The sequence below is a fragment of the Esox lucius genome, chromosome 22, assembly GCF_011004845.1.
Source record: "Esox lucius isolate fEsoLuc1 chromosome 22, fEsoLuc1.pri, whole genome shotgun sequence".
In the NCBI taxonomy this organism is placed as follows: Eukaryota; Metazoa; Chordata; class Actinopteri; order Esociformes; family Esocidae; genus Esox; species Esox lucius.
In genome coordinates, this window is record NC_047590.1 from 23,607,322 (window position 1) to 23,628,615 (window position 21,294).

Genomic DNA, 21,294 nt, shown 5'->3' on the forward strand with positions numbered 1-21,294 from the left:
GACGCGAACTGTTGAGTACTTGAAATCCTATATAAACCAAAAACGGAATACATTTCATTTTCAAAACCACAGCAATTGGTCTCCTCAGTTCCTAAAGTATTGTTAAAAGAAGAGATGATGCAACGCAGTGGTAAACATGCCCATGTAACATATTTTTAAAATGTGTTGCTGGCATCAAATTGAAAATGTGCATGTATTTTTGCTAAAACAATAAAAAAAAAGTTAACATAAATCTCGGTTAACACATTTTTCACTTTTGGGCCCCAGTAAGAGCTTGACTTTAGTGAAAGCTGACAAGATTGTGCTGCCGTGATGCACTTATTGATTACCAATAACTTAATTGGCGGTCGGCTTGACATGAGCGCTTCACAGAAGTTTTTTTTCACTACATCATTGGACAGTTGGCATTCATGTCGTGAATCGTGTTTACTCAGCACTAGTTTAACAACAACAGCCTAAAAACTTTTGTTCTGTTTATGCCATTGATGTGAGGAAATGGGAATATCTCTCCTTGCGTCCTGCACCCCAGTCTCAAAAACCTGTCAAACAAAAATGCTAGCCATGGCTCCCCTAACTCTGTTGTGTGAATCCACCTGCTAACACTTTGTGTTCAGTTGTTATTATTTAATGTTTTTGTTAATCTAAGCTAAGCATTAATGTATCGACCAAAGCATATTCTCATAGTGGAATTAACAAACAACTGTGCTCTGCATGAATTACAGATGTACCCTGATTTAATGTTTGTATAAAACATCTCTGGCCACAATGACTACCTTATGTAATTGCCTATTCATGTAGACTGGTTGTGGCTAACATCTTTCAGGAAATCTAATATTTACAGTCACCCACCTGAACCCCATTCTACCCAAATTTCTGCCTAAACATCAAAGGACAATACCTTGACAAGCTTAGGTATGATTCAGTGGGTTAAGTAGCTGTCCAGATGACAGTGGCTGGTATGTGTTTTATACAGTAGCCTAAAGTAGCAGTTATTGTCCTTGGTGCGTTATATGAGATGGTAGAACTGTGGGATCATACCAATCATACCGATCGAACAGGTCTACAGAGGATACCATCTCCACAGCTTTACACTCTGACCTGACCCACCTGGACAAAACCAACATCTATGTGAGAATGCTGTTGATAGACTTTAGCTCAACATTCAACATGGTAATCTCCTCTAGGCTGGACAACAAACTCCATGAACTAGGGATCAGCCCCTCTCTCTGCAACTGGACTTTGGACTTCCTCACCAACAGACCCCAGTCTGTCAGGTTAGACAACTTCACCTCTTCCACCCTGATCTTGAACACTGGGTTTCCACAAGGCGGCATGCTGCGCCCCCTCCTGTACGCCCTCTTCACCTATGATTGTGTTCCTTTACACAGATCCAACAGCATCATCAAGTTCCCAGATGACACCATGGTGGTAGGCCTGATTAGTGACAATGACGAGTCACCCTACAGGGAGTAGGTCAAGTGCCTGGCAGAATGGTACGCGGATAACAACCTGGCCCTCAATGCAAAGAAAACCAAGGAGCTCATTGTGGATACAGGAAGTTTAAATGCTGCAGTCACGCGCCAGTTCTCAACAATTTCACTGAGGTGGAGCGTGTGTCCAGCTTCAAATTCCTGTGTTTCTTCATCTCTGAGGATCTTTTCTGAACCCTCAACACCTTATCCCTGATCAAAAAGGCACAGCTGCGCCTGCACTTTTTAAGGAGGCTGAAGAAGGCCCGTCTGTCTTCCAAGATCCTTTTGAACTTTTACCGCAGCACAATCGAGAGCATTCTGACTGCGCCACAGCATGGCTTGGCGGATGCTCCGTGGTTGACTAAAAGGCCCTGCAACAGGTGGTGAAAACTGCCCAGCTCCCAACCATCTTAGACCTCCAGCACAAGCGGTGTCTGCAAAGGGCGTGCAGCATCATCAGGGACACTACACATCCATGCCACAAACTGTTTGCCCTCCTTCCATCAGGCTGGCGGTACAGGTCTCTTCATTCCTGCACCAGCAGGCTCAGGAACAGTTTATTCTCAGCTGCTGTAACCCTGCTGAACTCTGTACCCAACACTAACCATACCCACCTGCCCACCACTTAGTACTCCCTCTCAGGGTCCTTGTCGCACTACTCTCCCTGTAGTACTTGACTCTGAAACTGCTTTGCAAAGTATGTTAAGGGCGTTTTCAGTTGCTACATCTATATCTACCTTGGGAACCTCATTGCTGCTATAAGATGCAAATACACCTTTAATATGCCTTCATTGCACATTTAGAATTGCCTTTTGCGCTTGCATTTGCCTTCATTGCATATCTATACATCCCACTTGTAACATACATTATATTGAATACTTGTACATTTTCTGCCCTCTTCTATTTACAATTCTGGTTAGATGCTAACTGCATTTCTTGGTACTGTACTTGTACTGTTCAATGACAATAACGTTGAATCGAATCTAACAGACCAGAAACATTGCATTTAAATTTACATGGGCTACATTTAGATGCAGCCAGTTATTGTGGTAAGTTATTTACTGACATTGTATCTATATTAAACAAAATGATGGGCATTGACAATTTGCATTCATTTAATTCCAAGTCATGCGCTGTCCATTTGCAGCAAAACCAAGTATGTCTTTACCATAATGCACCACTTTTTAAACAGAAAAGTGAGTTTTAAGGGCACAATTTTAACACATTCTAAAATTGCAATTAATCACGATGAACAACAGAAGATTATGCGATTAATTGCGATTAATTATTTTAAGCATTTGACAGCACTAGTTTCTACATTTGATATTTTGTCTTTGTATGATTTTCATTTAAATTTAGGGATACATGGAAACAGGTTTCTAGTTAATCAGGAATGGTTAGATGCTAACTGCATTTCTTGGTACTGTACTTGTACTGTTCAATGACAATAAAGTTGAATCGAATCTAACAGACCAGAAACATTGCATTTAAATTTACATGGGCTACATTTAGATGCAGCCAGTTATTTACTGACATTGTATCTATATTAAACAAAATGATGGGCATTGACAATTTGCATTCATTTAATTCCAAGTCATGCGCTGTCCATTTGCAGCAAAACCAAGTATGTCTTTACCATAATGCACCACTTTTTAAACAGAAAAATGAGTTTTAAGGGCACAATTTGAACACATTCTAAAAGTCTGTTAGATTAATTATTTTAAGCATTTGACAGCACTAGTTTCTACATTTGATATTTTGTCTTTGTATGATTTTCATTTAAATTTAGGGATACATGGAAACAGGTTTCTAGTTAATCAGGAATGTTTACACTTAACAAGACAAAAAAAAAGAACAATGTCAAGATTAAAGTTTTGACAAATTAATCTGCAGTTAATTCAAAGTTAAAATTTTTCATAATTAATTACAAAACTAAAACATAAAATAATAAATAGCATAAGTGTTCACCCTGTTAGGTATGAAACACCTGAATGACTTGTGGTGCTAGCAATTTTCATTAGAAGCCACATAATTAGTTGAATGGAGTCCACCTGTGTGCAGTCAAGGTGTTTCACAGGATTTCAGGTTAAATAACCTGTCGCTGGGAGGTCCCACATTTGGTTTATACAATTGCTGCCTAAAACTGGTATCCGGGCAAGGGGGTCACTAGTCAGCATGGAATGTGGAAGAATGGGGAGTGGCAAAAAGAAAGCCATTATTCAAAAACATTTTGCCAGAGGGCATGTGGGAGACAGAGACCAATTGGAAGAAAATCCTACGGTCTGATGAGACCAAAATAGATATCTCATCAGATCGTAGAATTTGAGACCAAAACAATAAGTGCTGTATTTGGTGATTGCCTAACAAACCACATCATCAGGAGGACACCATCCTTACCATGGAGCATGAAGGTAGCAGCATCATGCTATGGGGATGCTTCTCTGTGTCAAGGCTTGGCTGTGTCAAGGCTTGGAGAGTTTGTGGAGATAGAGGGCAAAAGGAATGCGGCAAAGTACAAAGAAATCATGGAAATAAACTGAAAAAGAGATGTGAGAAGTTCCATCTTCCAGGACAGTGACCATTAACATAGAGCCAAATGTGGAGTTGCTTAACAAAAACATAAAATAGAAAATTGCTGTTCAACTAAGGTCCCCATCCAACTTGATGGAATTAGAGCAATTTTGCAAATAGGAATTGGCAAAAATTGCTATCTCTAGATGTGCTAAGCTGGTATAGATTCATGGCTGTGATTGTTGTGAGAGGTGCCTCCACCAAATATTGACTAAAAGGGGTGAATACTTGTGCAGTCAATTATTTTCTGTAATTTAGGATATTATGGAGTTTTGTTGTGTTAATCAGAGATGTCAGAGATGAAAAAGTTATTAAATCCATTTTGAATTGTGTTGATGTTGTAACACAATTTAATATGGACACCTCCGAGGGGGGTGTAACAAGGTCACATGGAGGCAGGAAATAGGCGCAGGAAGAACGGAGGACACTTAATAATGGACTGATTGGGTATCCGGAGGATTAAGCCCCTGGAAAATATGAAAAAGGTTGAAACTCCCCATTCAAAATGTGATTGAGTGCATCTGGTCTTAAAGACAAACTCTCCTGTTCAACAATATGCACGCAAACGTAGCCTATATTATAGGCCCAATGTACAAACAACTGACCCAATAAAATGGAAATGGAAATTGTAACAACTATGGCACCAGCTGATACACATAGCTTAATATGCACAATGTTGCAATAACTGCATGCCCTCCGCTAACAGGAGAAAAATCACTGCCCAGTCCGACTACAATATCAAAATTTAACCCGGATCGGATTTGGGCTATGAATGAACTCCCTACCTCTGGGTCACAGTGCAAGGTCATAGTGATGGAGTCAACACTGGGGGGGGACGAAATCTACCAGGGGTTCTAGGGGTCCCCCTCAAAAATAAGACTTTTTATCATCAATATTTGCACAAGCTGATATCGCAGTGTTGGTGTTATTCCTACGACATCATAATTAATGTTGCTCCAGGATCATCATTGTAACTGATCTGTAGTTAGTTGGTTACCCCTGTCCAAAGACAGAACATTCTCCTGCCCCCCATCCTTTCACCTAATCCCAACCTCAGAGACACCTGTGCCTACACCTAACCTCAGTGGTACATGTGTTTAAACCTAACATCAGTTGTGTCAACATTCATTATGATGTTGTAGGAACAACACCAAGATGGCGATATCAGATCTGTCATCAATATTTGCTCCTTTTTTCACTCACCTCCATGACACCTGCTCTCCCTCCCCTGTCAGCACGCTTTCTATCTCCCTCTTTCTCTTTACTCTGAATGCACCAGAGTGAACATGATATAAATATCATTAAACATGTGGTGTTTCTTGCCATGATGTTCAGGAATGGATTACTAATCATTTCTGATCTGAATGGCAAATATTATTTGATCAAAAATGTTTTGCTCATTTTCTCACTGCTCTCAACAAAAAAACCTGACGAATGTCACTGCCACCCTTCTTCCTCCTCATGATGACACTCACAGTGAATGAAAACTGACTGTAATAAAACAGCTTGCACTTAAATCAAACAAATAATGCTATTTATCATAAGCAAGTACAGCTATACGGCATACCAGAGGCGTCGCTAGGATCATAATACATTCAGGGCTTAGCCCACCCTCCTGCCCTGCCCGGACAGAAAGTATGGGGTTTTGAATGTACAAGCGGAAAAGTTCGATGTATGCACTAGCGGCCTACACGTCTACATGTAGTCATTTATGTACCAGTAAATTTATTTTATGTACCAGTAAATTTATTAAATCTCTAAAGGATGTTATCTCAACCCATTCGAGTAGAGGGAGATATAAACGTAAACGAATATGCCACTTGCCATGGCTGAACAAAGAATGTAAAAATCTAATGTTAGCAAGAGACCTGATATTAAAGCAATTTTTAAAATCAGGTCTAACAACAGACCGTCAAAGGTTTACCCATATGCGAAATAAGGTAACCCAGAGTCTGAGACAGGCCAAAGCAATTTTTTTTATTAAAATAATAGAGAATGCAAACGGCAATGGAAAATTAGTATGGCAAAACCTAAATAAACTGCATGGTCGAAATCTAAATAAAAACAAAATGGAAATGGAGCTTCAAATTAATGACTCGATTATTAAAGATCCATTTTCCATAGTCACCAATTATAACAGTTTCTTTATAAATTCTGTGAAAGAGATTACGCAGCATTTTGATCCATCTCTGTGTTCTGACAATGTCTCTGATCCACATCAGCCTGTATTCAAAATCATTGAAATCTCTGACTATGAAGTAACAAAAATTATTGTTGGCATGAAAAATTCAAAAACTCTTGATGCATTTGGCCTTGATGCGAGTGACCCTAGGAGCTATGTTGTCTGGGGCTATATGCCCCTGGTAGGGTCTCCCAAGGCAAACAGGTCTTAGGCGACGGGTCAGACTAAGAGCGGTTCAAACCCCCCTTAATGAAGAACAACATAATGAGTACCGTGACGTCGCCCGGTATGGCGCAGCCGGGGCCCCACCCTGGAGCCAGGCCCGGGGTTGGGGCTCGTATGCGAGCGCCTGGTGGCCGGGCCTTCCCCCATGGGGCCCGGCCGGGCTCAGCCCGAACGGGTGACGTGGGGCCGCCCTCCCGTGGGCTCACCACCCACAGGAGGGACCATAAGGGGCCGGTGCGAAGAGGATCGGGCGGCAGTCGAAGGCAGGGGCCTAGACAACCCGATCTCTGGACACAGAAACTAGCTCTAGGGACGTGGAATGTCACCTCGCTGGCGGGGAAGGAGCCTGAGCTAGTGCGTGAGGTTGAGAGGTTCCGATTAGAGGTAGTCGGGATCACCTCTACGCACGGCTTGGGCTCTGGAACCACACTCCTTGAGAGAGGATGGACTCTTCACCACTCTGGAGTTGCCCATGGTGAGAGGCGGCGGGCTGGTGTGGGTTTGCTTATAGCTCCCCAGCTCTGCCGCCATGTGTTGGAGTTTACCCCGGTGAACGAGAGGGTCGTGGATAGGTCTCTCACTGTTGTTTGTGCCTACGGGCCGAACGGCAGTGCAGAGTACCCGACCTTCTTGGAGTCTCTGGGAGGGGTGCTGGAAAGTGCTCCGACTGGGGACTCTATTGTTCTACTGGGGGACTTCAACGCCCACGTGGGCAACGACAGTGACACCTGGAGGGGCGTGATTGGGAGGAACGGCCCCCCTGATCTGAACCCGAGTGGTGTTCAGTTATTGGACTTCTGTGCTAGTCACAGTTTGTCCATAACGAACACCATGTTCAAGCATAAGGGTGTCCATCAGTGCACGTGGCACCAGGACACCCTAGGCCGCAGGTCGATGATCGACTTTGTTGTCGTCTCATCTGACCTGCGGCCGTATGTCTTGGACACTCGGGTGAAGAGAGGGGCGGAGCTGTCAACTGATCACCACCTGGTGGTGAGTTGGATCCGATGGCGGGGGAGAAAGCTGGACAGACTCGGCAGGCCCAAGCGAACTGTAAGGGTCTGCTGGGAACGTCTGGCCGAGTCTCCTGTCAGAGAGATCTTTAACTCCCACCTCCGGCAGAGCTTCGACTGGATCCCGAGGGAGGTTGGAGATATTGAGTCCGAGTGGACCATGTTCTCCACCGCCATTGTCGAAGCGGCCGCTCGGAGCTGTGGCCGTAAGGTCTCCGGTGCCTGTCGAGGCGGCAATCCCCGAACCCGGTGGTGGACACCGGAAGTAAGGGATGCCGTCAAGCTGAAGAAGGAGTCCTATCAGGCCTGGTTGGCTTGTGGGACTCCTGACGCAGCTGACGGGTACCGACAGGCCAAGCGGGCTGCAGCCCGGGTGGTTGTGGAGGCAAAAACTCGGGCCTGGGAGGAGTTCGGTGAGGCCATGGAGAAGGACTATCGGCTGGCCTCGAAGAGATTCTGGCAAACCATCCGGCGCCTCAGGAGAGGGAAACAGTGCCCTACCAACGCTGTTTACAGTAGAGGTGGGCAGCTGTTGACCTCAACTGAGGATGTCGTCGGGCGGTGGAAGGAATACTTCGAGGATCTCCTCAATCCCGCTGTCACTTCTTCCATTGAGGAAGCAGAGGATGAGGGCTCAGAGGTGGACTCGTCCATCACCCGGGCTGAAGTCACTGAGGTGGTCAAGAAACTCCTCGGTGGCAAGGCACCGGGGGTGGATGAGATCCGCCCTGAGTACCTCAAGTCTCTGGATGTTGTGGGGCTGTCTTGGTTGACACGCCTGTGCAACATCGCGTGGCGGTCGGGGACAGTGCCTCTGGGATGGCAGACCGGTGTGGTGGTCCCTCTTTTTAAGAAGGGGGACCGGAGGGTGTGTTCCAACTATAGGGGGATCACACTTCTCAGCCTCCCCGGGAAAGTCTATGCCAGGGTACTGGAGAGGAGAATACGGCCGATAGTAGAACCTCGGATTCAGGAGGAACAGTGTGGTTTTCGTCCGGGCCGTGGAACACTGGACCAGCTCTATACCCTCTACGGGGTGTTGGAGGGTTCATGGGAGTTTGCCCAACCAATCCACATGTGTTTTGTGGATTTGGAAAAGGCATTCGACTGTGTACCTCGCGGCATCTTGTGGAGGGTGCTTGGGGAATATGGGGTCCTGGGTCCTTTGCTAAGGGCTGTCAGGTCCCTGTACAACCGAAGCAGGAGCTTGGTCCACATTGCCGGCAGTAAGTCAGACTTGTTCCCAGTGCATGTTGGACTCCGGCAGGGCTGCCCTTTGTCACCGGTTCTGTTCGTAATTTTTATGGACAGAATTTCTAGGCGCAGCCAGGGGCCGGAGGGTGTCAGGTTTGGGGACCACACAATTTCGTCTCTGCTTTTTGCAGATGATGTTGTCGTGTTGGCCCCTTCTAACCAGGACCTTCAGCATGCGCTGGGACGGTTTGCAGCCGAGTGTGAAGCGGTGGGGATGAAAATCAGTACCTCCAAATCAGAGGCCATGGTCCTCAGTCGGAAAAGGGTGGCTTGCCCGCTTCAGGTTGGTGGAGAGTGCCTGCCTCAAGTGGAGGAGTTTAAGTATCTAGGGGTCTTGTTCACGAGTGAGGGAAGGATGGAACGGGAGATTGACAGACGGATCGGTGCAGCTTCTGCAGTAATGCAGTCGATGTATCGGTCTGTCGTGGTGAAGAAAGAGCTGAGCCGCAAGGCGAAGCTCTCGATTTACCAGTCAATCTACGTTCCTACTCTCACCTATGGTCATGAGCTTTGGGTCATTACCGAAAGGACAAGATCCCGGATACAGGCGGCCGAAATGAGCTTTCTCCGCAGGGTGGCCGGGCGATCCCTTAGAGATAGGGTGAGAAGCTCGGTCACCCGGGAGGAGCTCAGAGTAGAGCCGCTGCTCCTCCACATCGAGAGGGGTCAGCTGAGGTGGCTTGGGCATCTTTTTCGGATGCCTCCGGAACGCCTTCCTGGGAAGGTGTTCCGGTCCCGTCCCACCGGGAGGAGACCCCGGGGAAGACCTAGGACTCGCTGGAGGGACTATGTCTCCCGGCTGGCCTGGGAACGCCTCGGTGTCCCCCCGGAAGAGCTAGAGGAAGTGTCTGGGGAGAGGGAAGTCTGGGCATCCCTGCTTAGACTGCTGCCCCCGCGACCCGGCCCCGGATAAGCGGAAGAAGATGACATGACATGACATGATGACATGACATTTGGCCTTAATACACAAGGATCATCTAATACGTCCAATAACTCATCTTCTTAATATGTCTTTTAACCATTCTATAGTCCCTGTAGATTGGAAAGTGGCTGCAGTGACACCAATACTGAAATCAGGTGTTACAACAGACATGTCTAATTATAGACCTATCAGCATACTTCCCGTCATATCAAAAATCGCAGAGAAGTGGGTAGTCAGACAGTTGACGGCTCATCTGGAAAATGTCCAACCTTCACTACATCCATTACAGTTTGGTTTTCGGACCCATCACTCCACCGATAGTGCCCTGTGTTTGTTAACAGAAAACATAAAAGGTTTGCTTGACAAGAGTCCTTGTGTCGGGGCTGTCTTCTTAGATTTGAAGAAAGCCTTTGACTCTGTTAACCATCAGATTTTAATATCCAGGTTGACTCAATTTAACATTTCTGATCAAGCACTTTTATGGTTTAAATCCTACCTGTCCCACAGGAAACAGTACGTGGTAGTAGATGGTGTCAAATCTCCCTGTTTAGATTCTGGAGTTGGTGTTCCACAGGGGTCTGTCCTTTTGCCGGTTCTGTTCTCTCTTTTTATCAATAACCTACCAAATTCATGCCCAAACGTCTTCTCGCAGATGTATGCGGATGACGCAGTAATTTACACTCAAGCAAAAACCATCCAACAAGCAGCTGCTGATCTCACTACAGCCCTATCCTATGTGCAGGACTGGCTCAAAAATTCATGCCTCATGTTGAACACCAGAAAAACTGTGTGCATGTACTTCTCAAAACGCTTTGTCGAAGTAAGCAGATCAAATGTCTTCTTGAATGGAGAGGAACTTCACCTGGTCTCAGAATTTAAATACCTTGGGGTAGTCCTTGATTCAACACTCTGCTTCAAAAGTCATGTAAAAAAAGTAGCAAAGGTTGTCAAATGTAATCTTCTAAATTTTTGGCACATTCGAAATAATTTAACTATGGGTGCTGCTAAAACATATTTTTATTCAATGATTATTTCTCATTTTGATTACTGTTTGACTACCTGGTCTCTTGCCTGCCCCACAACACTTAAAACCATAGAAAGCCTATATAAAAAGGCATTAAAAACATTATATAAAAAACCGCTATCCCACCACCACTGTCAAGTTTTAAAAAAACATAGACTATTGAATTTTCAAAATATGATTAATTTAAAAATTGCCTGTTTGATATACAAGGTCCTTCACTCCCTCGCTCCGCCACCTCTGAAGGGCTTTATTAAATCTAAAGAAAATTCTTTGAGGATCACGCGAGCCTCTACCAGAGGAGACTTGATAATACCTCACAGGCGCACCACCTTCGGTCAGACGGTCCTGTCTGTCCGGGGTGGGAACCTGTGGAAAGAATGTACTACATATAGCTCTTTTAAAGTCCAGTTGAAGAAATGGCTATGGGAAAATCAAAGTTGCACACATTAGTATATGTTTTATCCTTTTTTAAATTGTTTTACTTTGTAATGTGTATATGGATTAGTGTTTGTGAAGTTGAATGTAGTTTTGTGTGAATATTGTATATAGGATTTAGCAAATTTATGAACTGACTGTAGATGTAAATTTTATTTTGCAATGTTTTTGTGAGCTGTGTGATCTTAGCTCGTGGGACTACGGATGGAAATTAGCCCTTGGCTATAATCCGGCATTTTTACATGCATGTACTCCATGTTTTGTTCATTAACATGCACTGTCCCAATCAAATAAAAGTAAAAAAAAAAAAAAAAAATTGTCATAAAGCACGATCAGAATTATAGATAAATAGATCAGGGGTTATTTTTTTATTATAATTATTTTTTTTCATTTGAGATCTGGGGCTATTCATAAAAGATCCGGGGCTATAGCCCTGGACGCCCAAGGTTAACGACGCAATAAATGAAAGCTACTACTGTCTACATAAATGACACATGCAGTGCATCATAAATGGTTGAAACTTTATTCAGACTTAATGTGGGCTTTCTGACAAACATAACATAATAAAGACATTAACGTAAATTGAATATGCCCGAAAGCACAATTGTTGGTCTATGGATGAATGTGTGGCTAATTAACTTTCCAGGTAACTGATTGATGACAGCTAAATTTACTGATGGTGTCATGGTTCTGGTATCCTTTCTCCCTCTTCTGGCCACACTCGTTCTTACACACGCACACACACGCACACTCCCCATTACGCACACACACCACATGCAGCTCCATTCACCCTCAGCTGTTTCTTGTTTGCAACCAGCAATCGCGCTAATTCTCCTACACCTGTTTTCTCTCCCCCCCTGATTGTGTTTGCTACTTCCAGCTCTCCTTTTCCCTGCCTCTTTGCCAGATTATTCCGTGAGTTTCCTATGCAAGAGGCACTCCCTTTCACCTGTTTGTTTCCCTTCCTGCCTTAGTCCTGTTTGGTTCTGCTGTATCCTGTGAGACCCGAGATTATACGTCGCTACACCTGGACCTTTTGCTGTACCCTGCTCCTGTCTCTGGAATACCTTCCTATCTGGAATAACGCCCGTATCTACGGCAATTTCTGTTTGTTGTTTATATTAGAGGATTTCTGTTCACCTGGACGGTTACTCTTTCATTATTAAAGACATTGCATTATTACATTTCGCTTTTGGGTCCTTCCTCACCTGTTATAACAGAATAATCTGGCCATCATGGACCCAGCGAAGGAGAATCCTCTTCAGACTGCCATCGAACTCCAGGGGGCTATGCTTGGTAAGCACGAGGAGGTACTGACTGCTACACGACACGCTTTGGAGACCCTGGCCACCCAGTTGTCTGATCTTTCCCTGCAAATCCATCAGCTCCGTCGAGATCCGCCTACTCCTTCCAGAGCGTCGGAGACCCCTGAACCAAGAATAAACAACCCTCCGTGTTATGCTGGTGAGCCGACGGAATGTCGGTCCTTTCTTACTCAATGCGAGGTCGTCTTCTCTCTTCAGCCAGCTACTTACTCAAGGGACCGAGCCCGGATTGCCTACGTCATTTCTCTCCTCACTGGACGGGCTCGCGAGTGGGGAACCGCCACCTGGGAGGCTGAGGTAGACTGCACTAATCGCTTTGATTTGTTCAAGGAGGAGATGATACGCGTGTTTGATCGCTCTGCTCACGGGGACGAGGCATCCCGAATCCTTTCCTCACTCCGCCAGGGAAAACGTTCTGCCGCGGACTTTTCCATTGAGTTTCGCACCCTGGCCACCACTTGCGGATGGAATGAGCCTGCACTGGTCGCTCGCTTTCCGGAGGGACTTAATGCGGACATCAAGGACGAGGTTATCGCCCGTGAGGTGCCCACACGCCTCGACTCGCTTATTGATCTTGCCATTCGTGTAGAGAAGCGTTTCGATCTCCGCCGCCGCGCCCGAGGCACGGAGACCGCTCTATTTACAACTCCTTCCGCCACCGCAGCACCTTCCTCCGCCAGTCCTGAGCCGGAACCTATGCAGCTGGGGGGTCTTCGCATCTCCGTCAAGGAACGTGAACGCAGAATCGTCAACCGTCTCTGCATGTATTGCGGGTCGGCCGGCCATTTCGTTTCTACATGTCCGTTAAAAGCCAATGCTCGCCAGTAGAGGAGGGGTTACTGGCGAGCGCTACTTCTCTGGTCTCTCCTCCCACGTCCTGCACCACCATCCCCATCACCCTGCACTGGCCTGGTTCCACTGTTCCCTGTAACGCCCTGGTTGACTCTGGGGCCGAGGGGAATTTCATCGATGAGGCTTGGGCTCGGGAACAAGGTATTCCCTTGAAGGAACGTGAGGAGTCCACCCCCCTTTTCGCCCTAGACGGTAGCGCCCTCCCTAGGGTCAACCGTGAATCCGTTCCTTTATCTCTCACTGTCTCTGGTAACCACCACGAGACTCTTTCCCTTTTGGTGTTTCACTCCCCCTTCACCCCTGTTGTTTTGGGACACCCTTGGCTATTAAGGCATAACCCTCACATCAACTGGTCTAAGGGCACTATTCTCTCCTGGAATTTGTCTTGTCATGTCGACTGTTTGATGTCTGCCGTTCCTCCTGTTTCCTCTGTCTCTGTCTTTCAGGAGGAGCCGGGTGATTTGACTGGGGTTCCGGAGGAATATCTCGATCTGCGGGCGGTTTTCAGTCGTTCTCGGGCCACTTCTCTCCCTCCTCACCGTCCCTACGATTGCAGTATAGATCTCCTTCCTGGTACTACCCCGCCCCGTGGTAGGCTATACTCTCTGTCGGCCCCTGAGCGCGAAGCATTAGAGAAGTATCTTTCTGACTCCCTCGACGCCGGTACTGTTATTCCCTCCTCCTCTCCTGCCGGCGCGGGTTTCTTCTTTGTTAAGAAAAAAGACGGTTCTTTGCGTCCCTGTATAGACTATCGTGGGCTGAATGACATAACCGTTAAGAATCGATATCCCTTGCCGCTTATGTCATCTGCATTTGATCTTTTGCAGGGAGCAAAGGTTTTCACTAAGTTGGCTCTCCGCAATGCTTACCATTTGGTTCGCATTAAGGAGGGAGACGAGTGGAAGACTGCATTCAATACACCCTTAGGGCACTTTGAATATCGCGTTCTTCCGTTCGGTCTTGTCAACGCTCCGGCTGTTTTTCAAGCCTTAATTAACGATGTCCTCCGCGATATGCTCAATGTCTTTGTTTTTGTATACCTCGACGACATTCTGATCTTTTCTCCTTCCCTCCAAGTTCACGTTGTACACGTACGTCGAGTCCTCCAGCGTCTTCTTGAGAATCGCCTTTTCGTTAAGGCTGAGAAGTGTACCTTTCACGCACGTTCGGTTACTTTTCTCTGGTCTGTTATCTCGGCGGAGGGGATAAGCATGGATCCCTCTAAGGTTCAGGCGGTCACCGATTGGCCTGTCCCTGACTCGCGTGTCGCGCTTCAACGTTTCCTTGGCTTTGCAAATTTTTATCGTCGTTTTATACGAAACTTTAGCCAAGTGGCCGCGCCGTTGACAGCTCTCACGTCTGTCAAGTCCTGTTTTAGGTGGTCTGAGCCCGCCCAGAGGGCTTTTGATCACCTGAAGACCCTTTTCACCACCGCTCCCATCCTGGTGACCCCCGACGTCTCTAGACAGTTCATAGTCGAGGTCGACGCGTCAGAGGTGGGCGTCGGGGCCGTTCTTTCTCAACGCTCCTCTGACGACAAGGTGCACCCCTGCGCTTACTTCTCTCACCGTCTCTCGCCCGCTGAACGTAACTACGATGTGGGGAATCGTGAACTGCTCGCCATTCGTTTGGCTTTAGGGGAATGGCGTCAGTGGTTAGAGGGGGCGGCCGTTCCGTTCATTGTCTGGACTGATCACAGGAACTTAGAGTACATCCGTTCCGCCAAGAGACTTAACGCACGCCAAGCCCGTTGGGCTTTGTTTTTTGCGCGTTTCAATTTCTCTATCTCTTACCGTCCCGGCTCTAAGAACGTTAAACCCGATGCTCTTTTTCGTCTTTTCGATTCCTCGGAGGTCACCTCGACCCAGGAGGGTATTATTCCTCAGGGTTGTGTTGTTGGCGCAGCTATCTGGGGAATCGAGAAACTGGTTAAGCGCGCTCTTTCTCATTCCATCACCCCACGCAACTGTCCTAAGGACCTCCTCTTCGTTCCCGTTTCTGCACGTTCAGCGGTCCTTCAGTGGGGTCACTCGTCCAAGTTGACTGCCCACCCTGGCGTTGGGGCACTCTCGCTGCCGTTCGCCAACGATTTTGGTGGCCCACTCGCGAACGAGATGCATGTCGTTTTATTGCTTCTTGCGCCGTGTGTGCCCAGACCAAATCGAGTACTTCCCCTCCGGCTGGTCTCCTCAGGCCCCTTCCCATCCCGTCACGCCCTTGGTCACACATCGGTCTTGATTTCATCACTGGGCTTCCTCCGTCGGCAGGCAATACCGTGATTCTTACAGTCGTGGATCGATTTTCTAAGGCTGCTCATTTCATCCCGCTCACTAAACTCCCCTCTGCCAAAGAGACAGCCCAGATTATGGTCAGCCACGTTTTCAAGCTTCACGGTCTTCCTTCGGACGTAGTTTCTGATAGGGGACCTCAATTCGTGTCCCAATTCTGGAAGGAGTTCTGTCGTTTAATCGGAGCTTTCGTCAGCCTCTCATCGGGCTTTCATCCTCAGACCAATGGGCAGGCTGAACGAGCCAATCAGATAGTCGGTCGTATCTTGCGTAGCCTGGCTTTTCGCAACCCTGCATCCTGGGCAGAGCAACTCCCCTGGGCCGAATATACCCATAACTCTCTGCCTACGTCTGCCACCGGCCTGTCGCCATTTCATTGTTGCCTGGGGTACCAACCTCCCCTGTTCTCGTCTCAGGAATCGGAATCTAATGTCCCCTCTGTACGGGCTTTTATCCAGCGTTGCAAGCGCACTTGGATAAGGGTGAGATCTGCCCTTTGTCGTTCGAAGGTTCGTACCCAAAGAGCCACAAACAAACATCGTGTCAAGAGTCCGAGATATCTTTGTGGTCAAAGAGTGTGGCTTTCCACCCGCAACTTGCCACTCCAGTCTGTTTCCCGTAAATTGGCTCCCCGGTTTATTGGTCCGTTTAGGATTTCTAAGATCATCAGCCCGGTTACTGTCAGGCTCAAGCGTTCTTCTGACCTCCGTCGCATCCACCCCGTCTTTCACGTTTCGTGCATCAAACCTGTCGTGCGCGCTCCTCCTCGCCCCTCTCCCGTTCGTGTTGTGGGGGCTCCGGTTTACAGGGTTCGTAGGCTCCTTGATATGCGCCGTCGGGGTCGTGGACGCCAGTTCTTGGTGGACTGGGAGGGGTGTGGTCCTGAGGAGAGAAGCTGGATTCCCTCCCGGGACGTCCTGGACCGCTCGCTCATTGATGATTTCCTCCGTACCCACAAGGTCCCTCCCTTGGGAGCGCCAGGGAGCGCTCGTTGAGGGGGGGGTACTGTCATGGTTCTGGTATCCTTTCTCCCTCTTCTGGCCACACTCGTTCTTACACACGCACACACACGCACACTCCCCATTACGCACACACACCACATGCAGCTCCATTCACCCTCAGCTGTTTCTTGTTTGCAACCAGCAATCGCGCTAATTCTCCTACACCTGTTTTCTCTCCCCCCCTGATTGTGTTTGCTACTTCTAGCTCTCCTTTTCCCTGCCTCTTTGCCAGATTATTCCGTGAGTTTCCTATGCAAGAGGCGCTCCCTTTCACCTGTTTGTTTCCCTTCCTGCCTTAGTCCTGTTTGGTTCTGCTGTATCCTGTGAGACCCGAGATTATACGCCGCTACACCTGGACCTTTTGCTGTACCCTGCTCCTGTCTCTGGAATACCTTCCTATCTGGAATAACGCCCGTATCTACGGCAATTTCTGTTTGTTGTTTATATTAGAGGATTTCTGTTCACCTGGACTGTTACTCTTTCATTATTAAAGACATTGCATTATTACATTTCGCTTTTGGGTCCTTCCTCACCTGTTATAACAGATGGTTAATTGAATAGCACTCGCTATTAAAAACTTTTGTTTCTGCATACAGATACTGACACTTTTTGCAGTACAAAATCTGCAGTACACCGTAATACTAGTAATAATATTGGCAATTGTTAAGTTTAGTTATGATTATGATTACTTTGAATGGGAATGCGTTGTTGCCTTTTGTAGTGTAGCACATTTTTATTTTATTTATATTTTATATATTCAGATGGCCTTCATGCTACTAGTTTTTCCTCCACAATCACTCAAACCATTTTAGCATGGGTAGGATTTAGGCTTAGATCACTTAACCTGTTCTGAGCGTGTTGTCTGCACAGAGCAAGGCTGTGACGATCTTCGTACAGTGTAGAAAAAAAATCAGTGTACAAGTTCCTGCATAGAGTTGTGGCTCTTCTTCTGTTCCCTTGTCCTGTTAGTCGTCTTTTTCCACTAAGTGAAGCAATATGTTTTTCATTGATGCTGTGCTGAACAAGCCGTGTCCCTTAAAAACAGTATATTTTTAACTAATCGGCGTTCAGCATGCCATCCTGGAACCATTCCCTTTCTACATGACATTGGAAAAAGGAGCAGAACTACTCGTAGGCACACTGATAATCTAACCATTCACATAAACTGTTCACTACATTTGGTAGCAGGAACTCCTCCAACATACAATTCGATCCATTCCCTTTTGCCCAACTGAACATCTCCTTTCGACTCTGTAAATTCCATTGATTATTTCAATACAATCTACAGCAAAAAGAGACTGCAAAAAAACTCTTAAATTATTGAGTAGAGAACTTAGGTCACGATTGCGGTCCCTCTATAATTCTGCAACGCCATAAAGGTTGTTGTTTTTTTAGCATTTTGGAGCCTTTTCTTTCATATATATGTCCATGATCTGGATATGCCAAGCACAAAGATGGACAGATCGAATAGCCAATAGAAAGGTGATGTGGAAATAAGATATGTATCGCCAGTCAATAGTAAATTCCAAATGTCAGACAGAAAGACTACTGAAATGTAATAGATTAGAAAAAACTGTAAACCCTCCCCAAGACTGAAATTAGATAAAGCATGACCCTCCCCCATTTCCCTCCTGTTAAGTTCAGATCTCTCCCAAAATGAAACGGAACTGACAGGAACAAAATCGAATACTGGGATAAACAGGAACAAAATAAACCACGGAAAAGGACGGAACAACGTTACATGTGGTAAAACCAATACAAACAAAGACAAGGAATATTGGGTAAGCTGAAACATAAATATGGTTCCTGTCAAGGGAAAACAGGCGGGGGCAAGAATCGAAGAAAACATGTGTCCGTGATGAAGTGAGGGAGAGAGGGCGTTGGATTCACTGAAGGTGACATGGGGTGTGTACTTTTATCAGCCACTATAGCTTTCCTCCAGCTTCTGTACTTAAATCTCTGGTGCCAGCTGTGTGTTCAATCGATGGTGTGAATTTGTGCATGCATCATCGTGTTTTATATATTTCTGTTGACTGCCTGACCTCAAGAAAAGTTGACACTGATTCATGTTTTCATATAAGGTTGTCATGCAAAAATATCCTGACTCTCTAACTTGAATTACACACTCTCAAAATGGGGTAGTCCTGGAGACTCCACAGGATATTTTAATATTTTTACAAATATTTTATATGTGTTTTTATTGGATTTCAGTACATTTAATAAAAATTAAATGAATTAAAGAAATACAATATTCTTTATCTTTAATAATTCTCTTTGATCAAAACACTGTTTCTGCATTATATTGTATCTACATTACATCTTAGATTCATAACACAAGGGAAACATTTGGCTCAGTTGTCACCTGCAACCTAATCTTATCAGTAGACGTGGGGCCGCTTTCCCGTGGGCTCACCACCTGCATGAGGGACCATAAGGGGTCAGTGCGGCTTGGGGTCTGGAACCACACTCCTTGAGAGAGGATGGACTCTTCACCACTCTGGAGTTGCCAATGGTGAGAGGCGGCGGGCTGGTGTGGGTTTGCTCATAGCTCCCCAGCTCTGCCGCCATGTGTTGTAGTTTACCCCGGTGAACGAGAGGGTCATTTCCCTGCGCCTACGGGTCGGGGATAGGTCTCTCAGTGTTGTTTGTGCCTACGGGCCGAACGGCAGTGCAGAGTACCCGACCTTCTTGGAGTCTCTGGGAGGGGTACTAGAAAGTGCTCCGACTGGGGACTCCATCGTTCTACTGGGGGACACCCACGTGGGCAACGACAGTGACACCTGGAGGGGCGTGATTGGGAGGAACGGCCCCCCTGATCTGAACCCGAGCGGTGTTCAGTTATTGGAACACCATGTTCAAGCATAAGGGTGTCCATCAGTGCACATGGCACCAGGACACCCTAGGCCGTAAGTCGATGATCGACTTTGTTGTCGTTTCATCTGACCTGTGGCCGTATGTCTTGGACACTCGGGTGAAGAGAGGGGCAAAGCTGTCAGCTGATCACCACCTGGTGGTGAGTTGAATCCGATGGCGGGGGGAAGCTGGACAGACTGGCAGATGGCAGACACAAGCGTACTGTAAGGGTCTGCTGGGAACGTCTGGCCGAGTCTCCTGTCAGAGAGATCTTTAACTCCCACCTCCGGCAGAGCTTCGACTGAATCCCGAGGGAGGCTGGAGATATTGAGTCCGAGTGGACCATGTTCTCCACCTCCATTGTCGAAGCGGCCGCTCGGAACTGTGGCGTAAGGTCTCCGGTGCCTGTCGAGGCGGCAATCCCCGAACCCGGTGGTGGACACCGGAAGTAAGGGATGCCGTCAAGCTGAAGAAGGAGTCCTATCAGGCCTGGTTGGCTTGTGGGACTCCTGAGGCAGTTGACGGGTACAGTCAGGCCAAGCGGACTGCAGCCCGGGTGGTTGTGGAGGCAAAAACTCGGGCCTGGGAGGAGTTCGGTGAGGCCATGGAGAAGGACTATCGGCTGGCCTCGAAGAGATTCTGGCAAACCGTCCGGCGCCTCAGGAGAGGGAAACAGTGCCCTACCAATGCTGTTTACAGTGGTGGTGGGCAGCTGTTGACTTCAATTGGGGATGTCGTTGGGCGGTGGAAGAAGTACTTCGAGGATCTCCTCAATCCCGCCGTCATGTCTTCCATTGAGGAAGCAGAGGATGAGGGCTCAGAGGTGGACTCGTCTATCACCCGGGCTGAAGTCATTGAGGTAGTCAAGAAACTCCTCGGTGGCAAGGCATCGGGGGTGGATGAGATCCGCCCAGAGTACCTCAAGTCTCTGGATGTTGTGGGGCTGTCTTGGTTGACATGCCTCTGCAGCATTGCATGGCGGTCGGGGACAGTGCCTCTGGGATGGCAGACCGGGGTGGTGGTCCCTCTTTTTAAGAAGGGGGACCGGAGGGTGTGTTCCAACTATAGGGGGATCACACATCTCAGCCTCCCCTGGAAAGTCTATCCCAGGGTACTGGAGAGGAGAATACGGCCGATAGTAGAACCTCGGATTCAGGAGCAACAGTGTGGTTTTCGTCCGGGCCGTGGTACACTGGACCAGGTCTGTACCCTCTACAGGGTGATGGAGGATTCATGGGAGTTTGCCCAACCAATCCACATGTGTTTTGTGGATTTGGAGAAGGCATTCGACTGTGTCCCTCGCGGCATCCTGTGGAGGGTGCTTCGGGAGTATGGGATCCTGGGTCCTTTGCTAAGGGCTGTCAGGTCCCTGTACGACCGAAGCAGGAGCTTGGTTCGCATTGCCGGCAGTAAGTCAGACTTGTTCCCGGTGCATGTTGGACACCGGCAGGGCTGCCCTTTGTCGCCGGTTCTGTTCATAATTTTTATGGACATAATTTCTAGACGCAGCCAGGGGCCGGAGGGTGTCAGGTTTGGGGACCACACGATTTCGTCTCTGCTCTTTGCAGATGATGTTGTCCTGTTGGCCCCTTCAAACCAGGACCTTCAGCATGCACTGGGACGGTTTGCAGCCGAGTGTGAAGCGGTTGGGGTGAAGAAAGAGCTGAACCGCAAAGCGAAGCTTTCGATTTACCGGTCAATCTACGTTACCTTAGAGATAGGGTGAGAATCTCGGTCACCCGGGAGGAGCTCAGAGTAGAGCCGTTGCTCTTCCTCATCGAGAGGGGTCAGCTGAGGTGGCTTGGGCATCTGTTCCGGATGCCTCCTGAATGCCTTCCCGGGAAGGTGTTCCGGGCCCGTCCCACCGGGAGGAGACC

At 47.4% G+C, this 21,294-nt stretch overlaps 1 protein-coding gene across 1 annotated transcript in view; it reads left to right on the forward strand.

Annotated features, from left to right (window-relative positions):
* Positions 1-17,055, forward strand: part of LOC109615341 (zinc finger protein 804A) — a 139,353-nt gene extending 122,298 nt beyond the window's left edge. Inside the window, exon 3 of the mRNA XM_034289927.1 lies at positions 16,864-17,055. Within this exon, the coding sequence (XP_034145818.1) occupies positions 16,864-17,055 (192 nt within the window). The remainder of the gene's footprint in view (positions 1-16,863) is intronic.
* Positions 17,056-21,294: the final 4,239 nt, after the last annotated feature.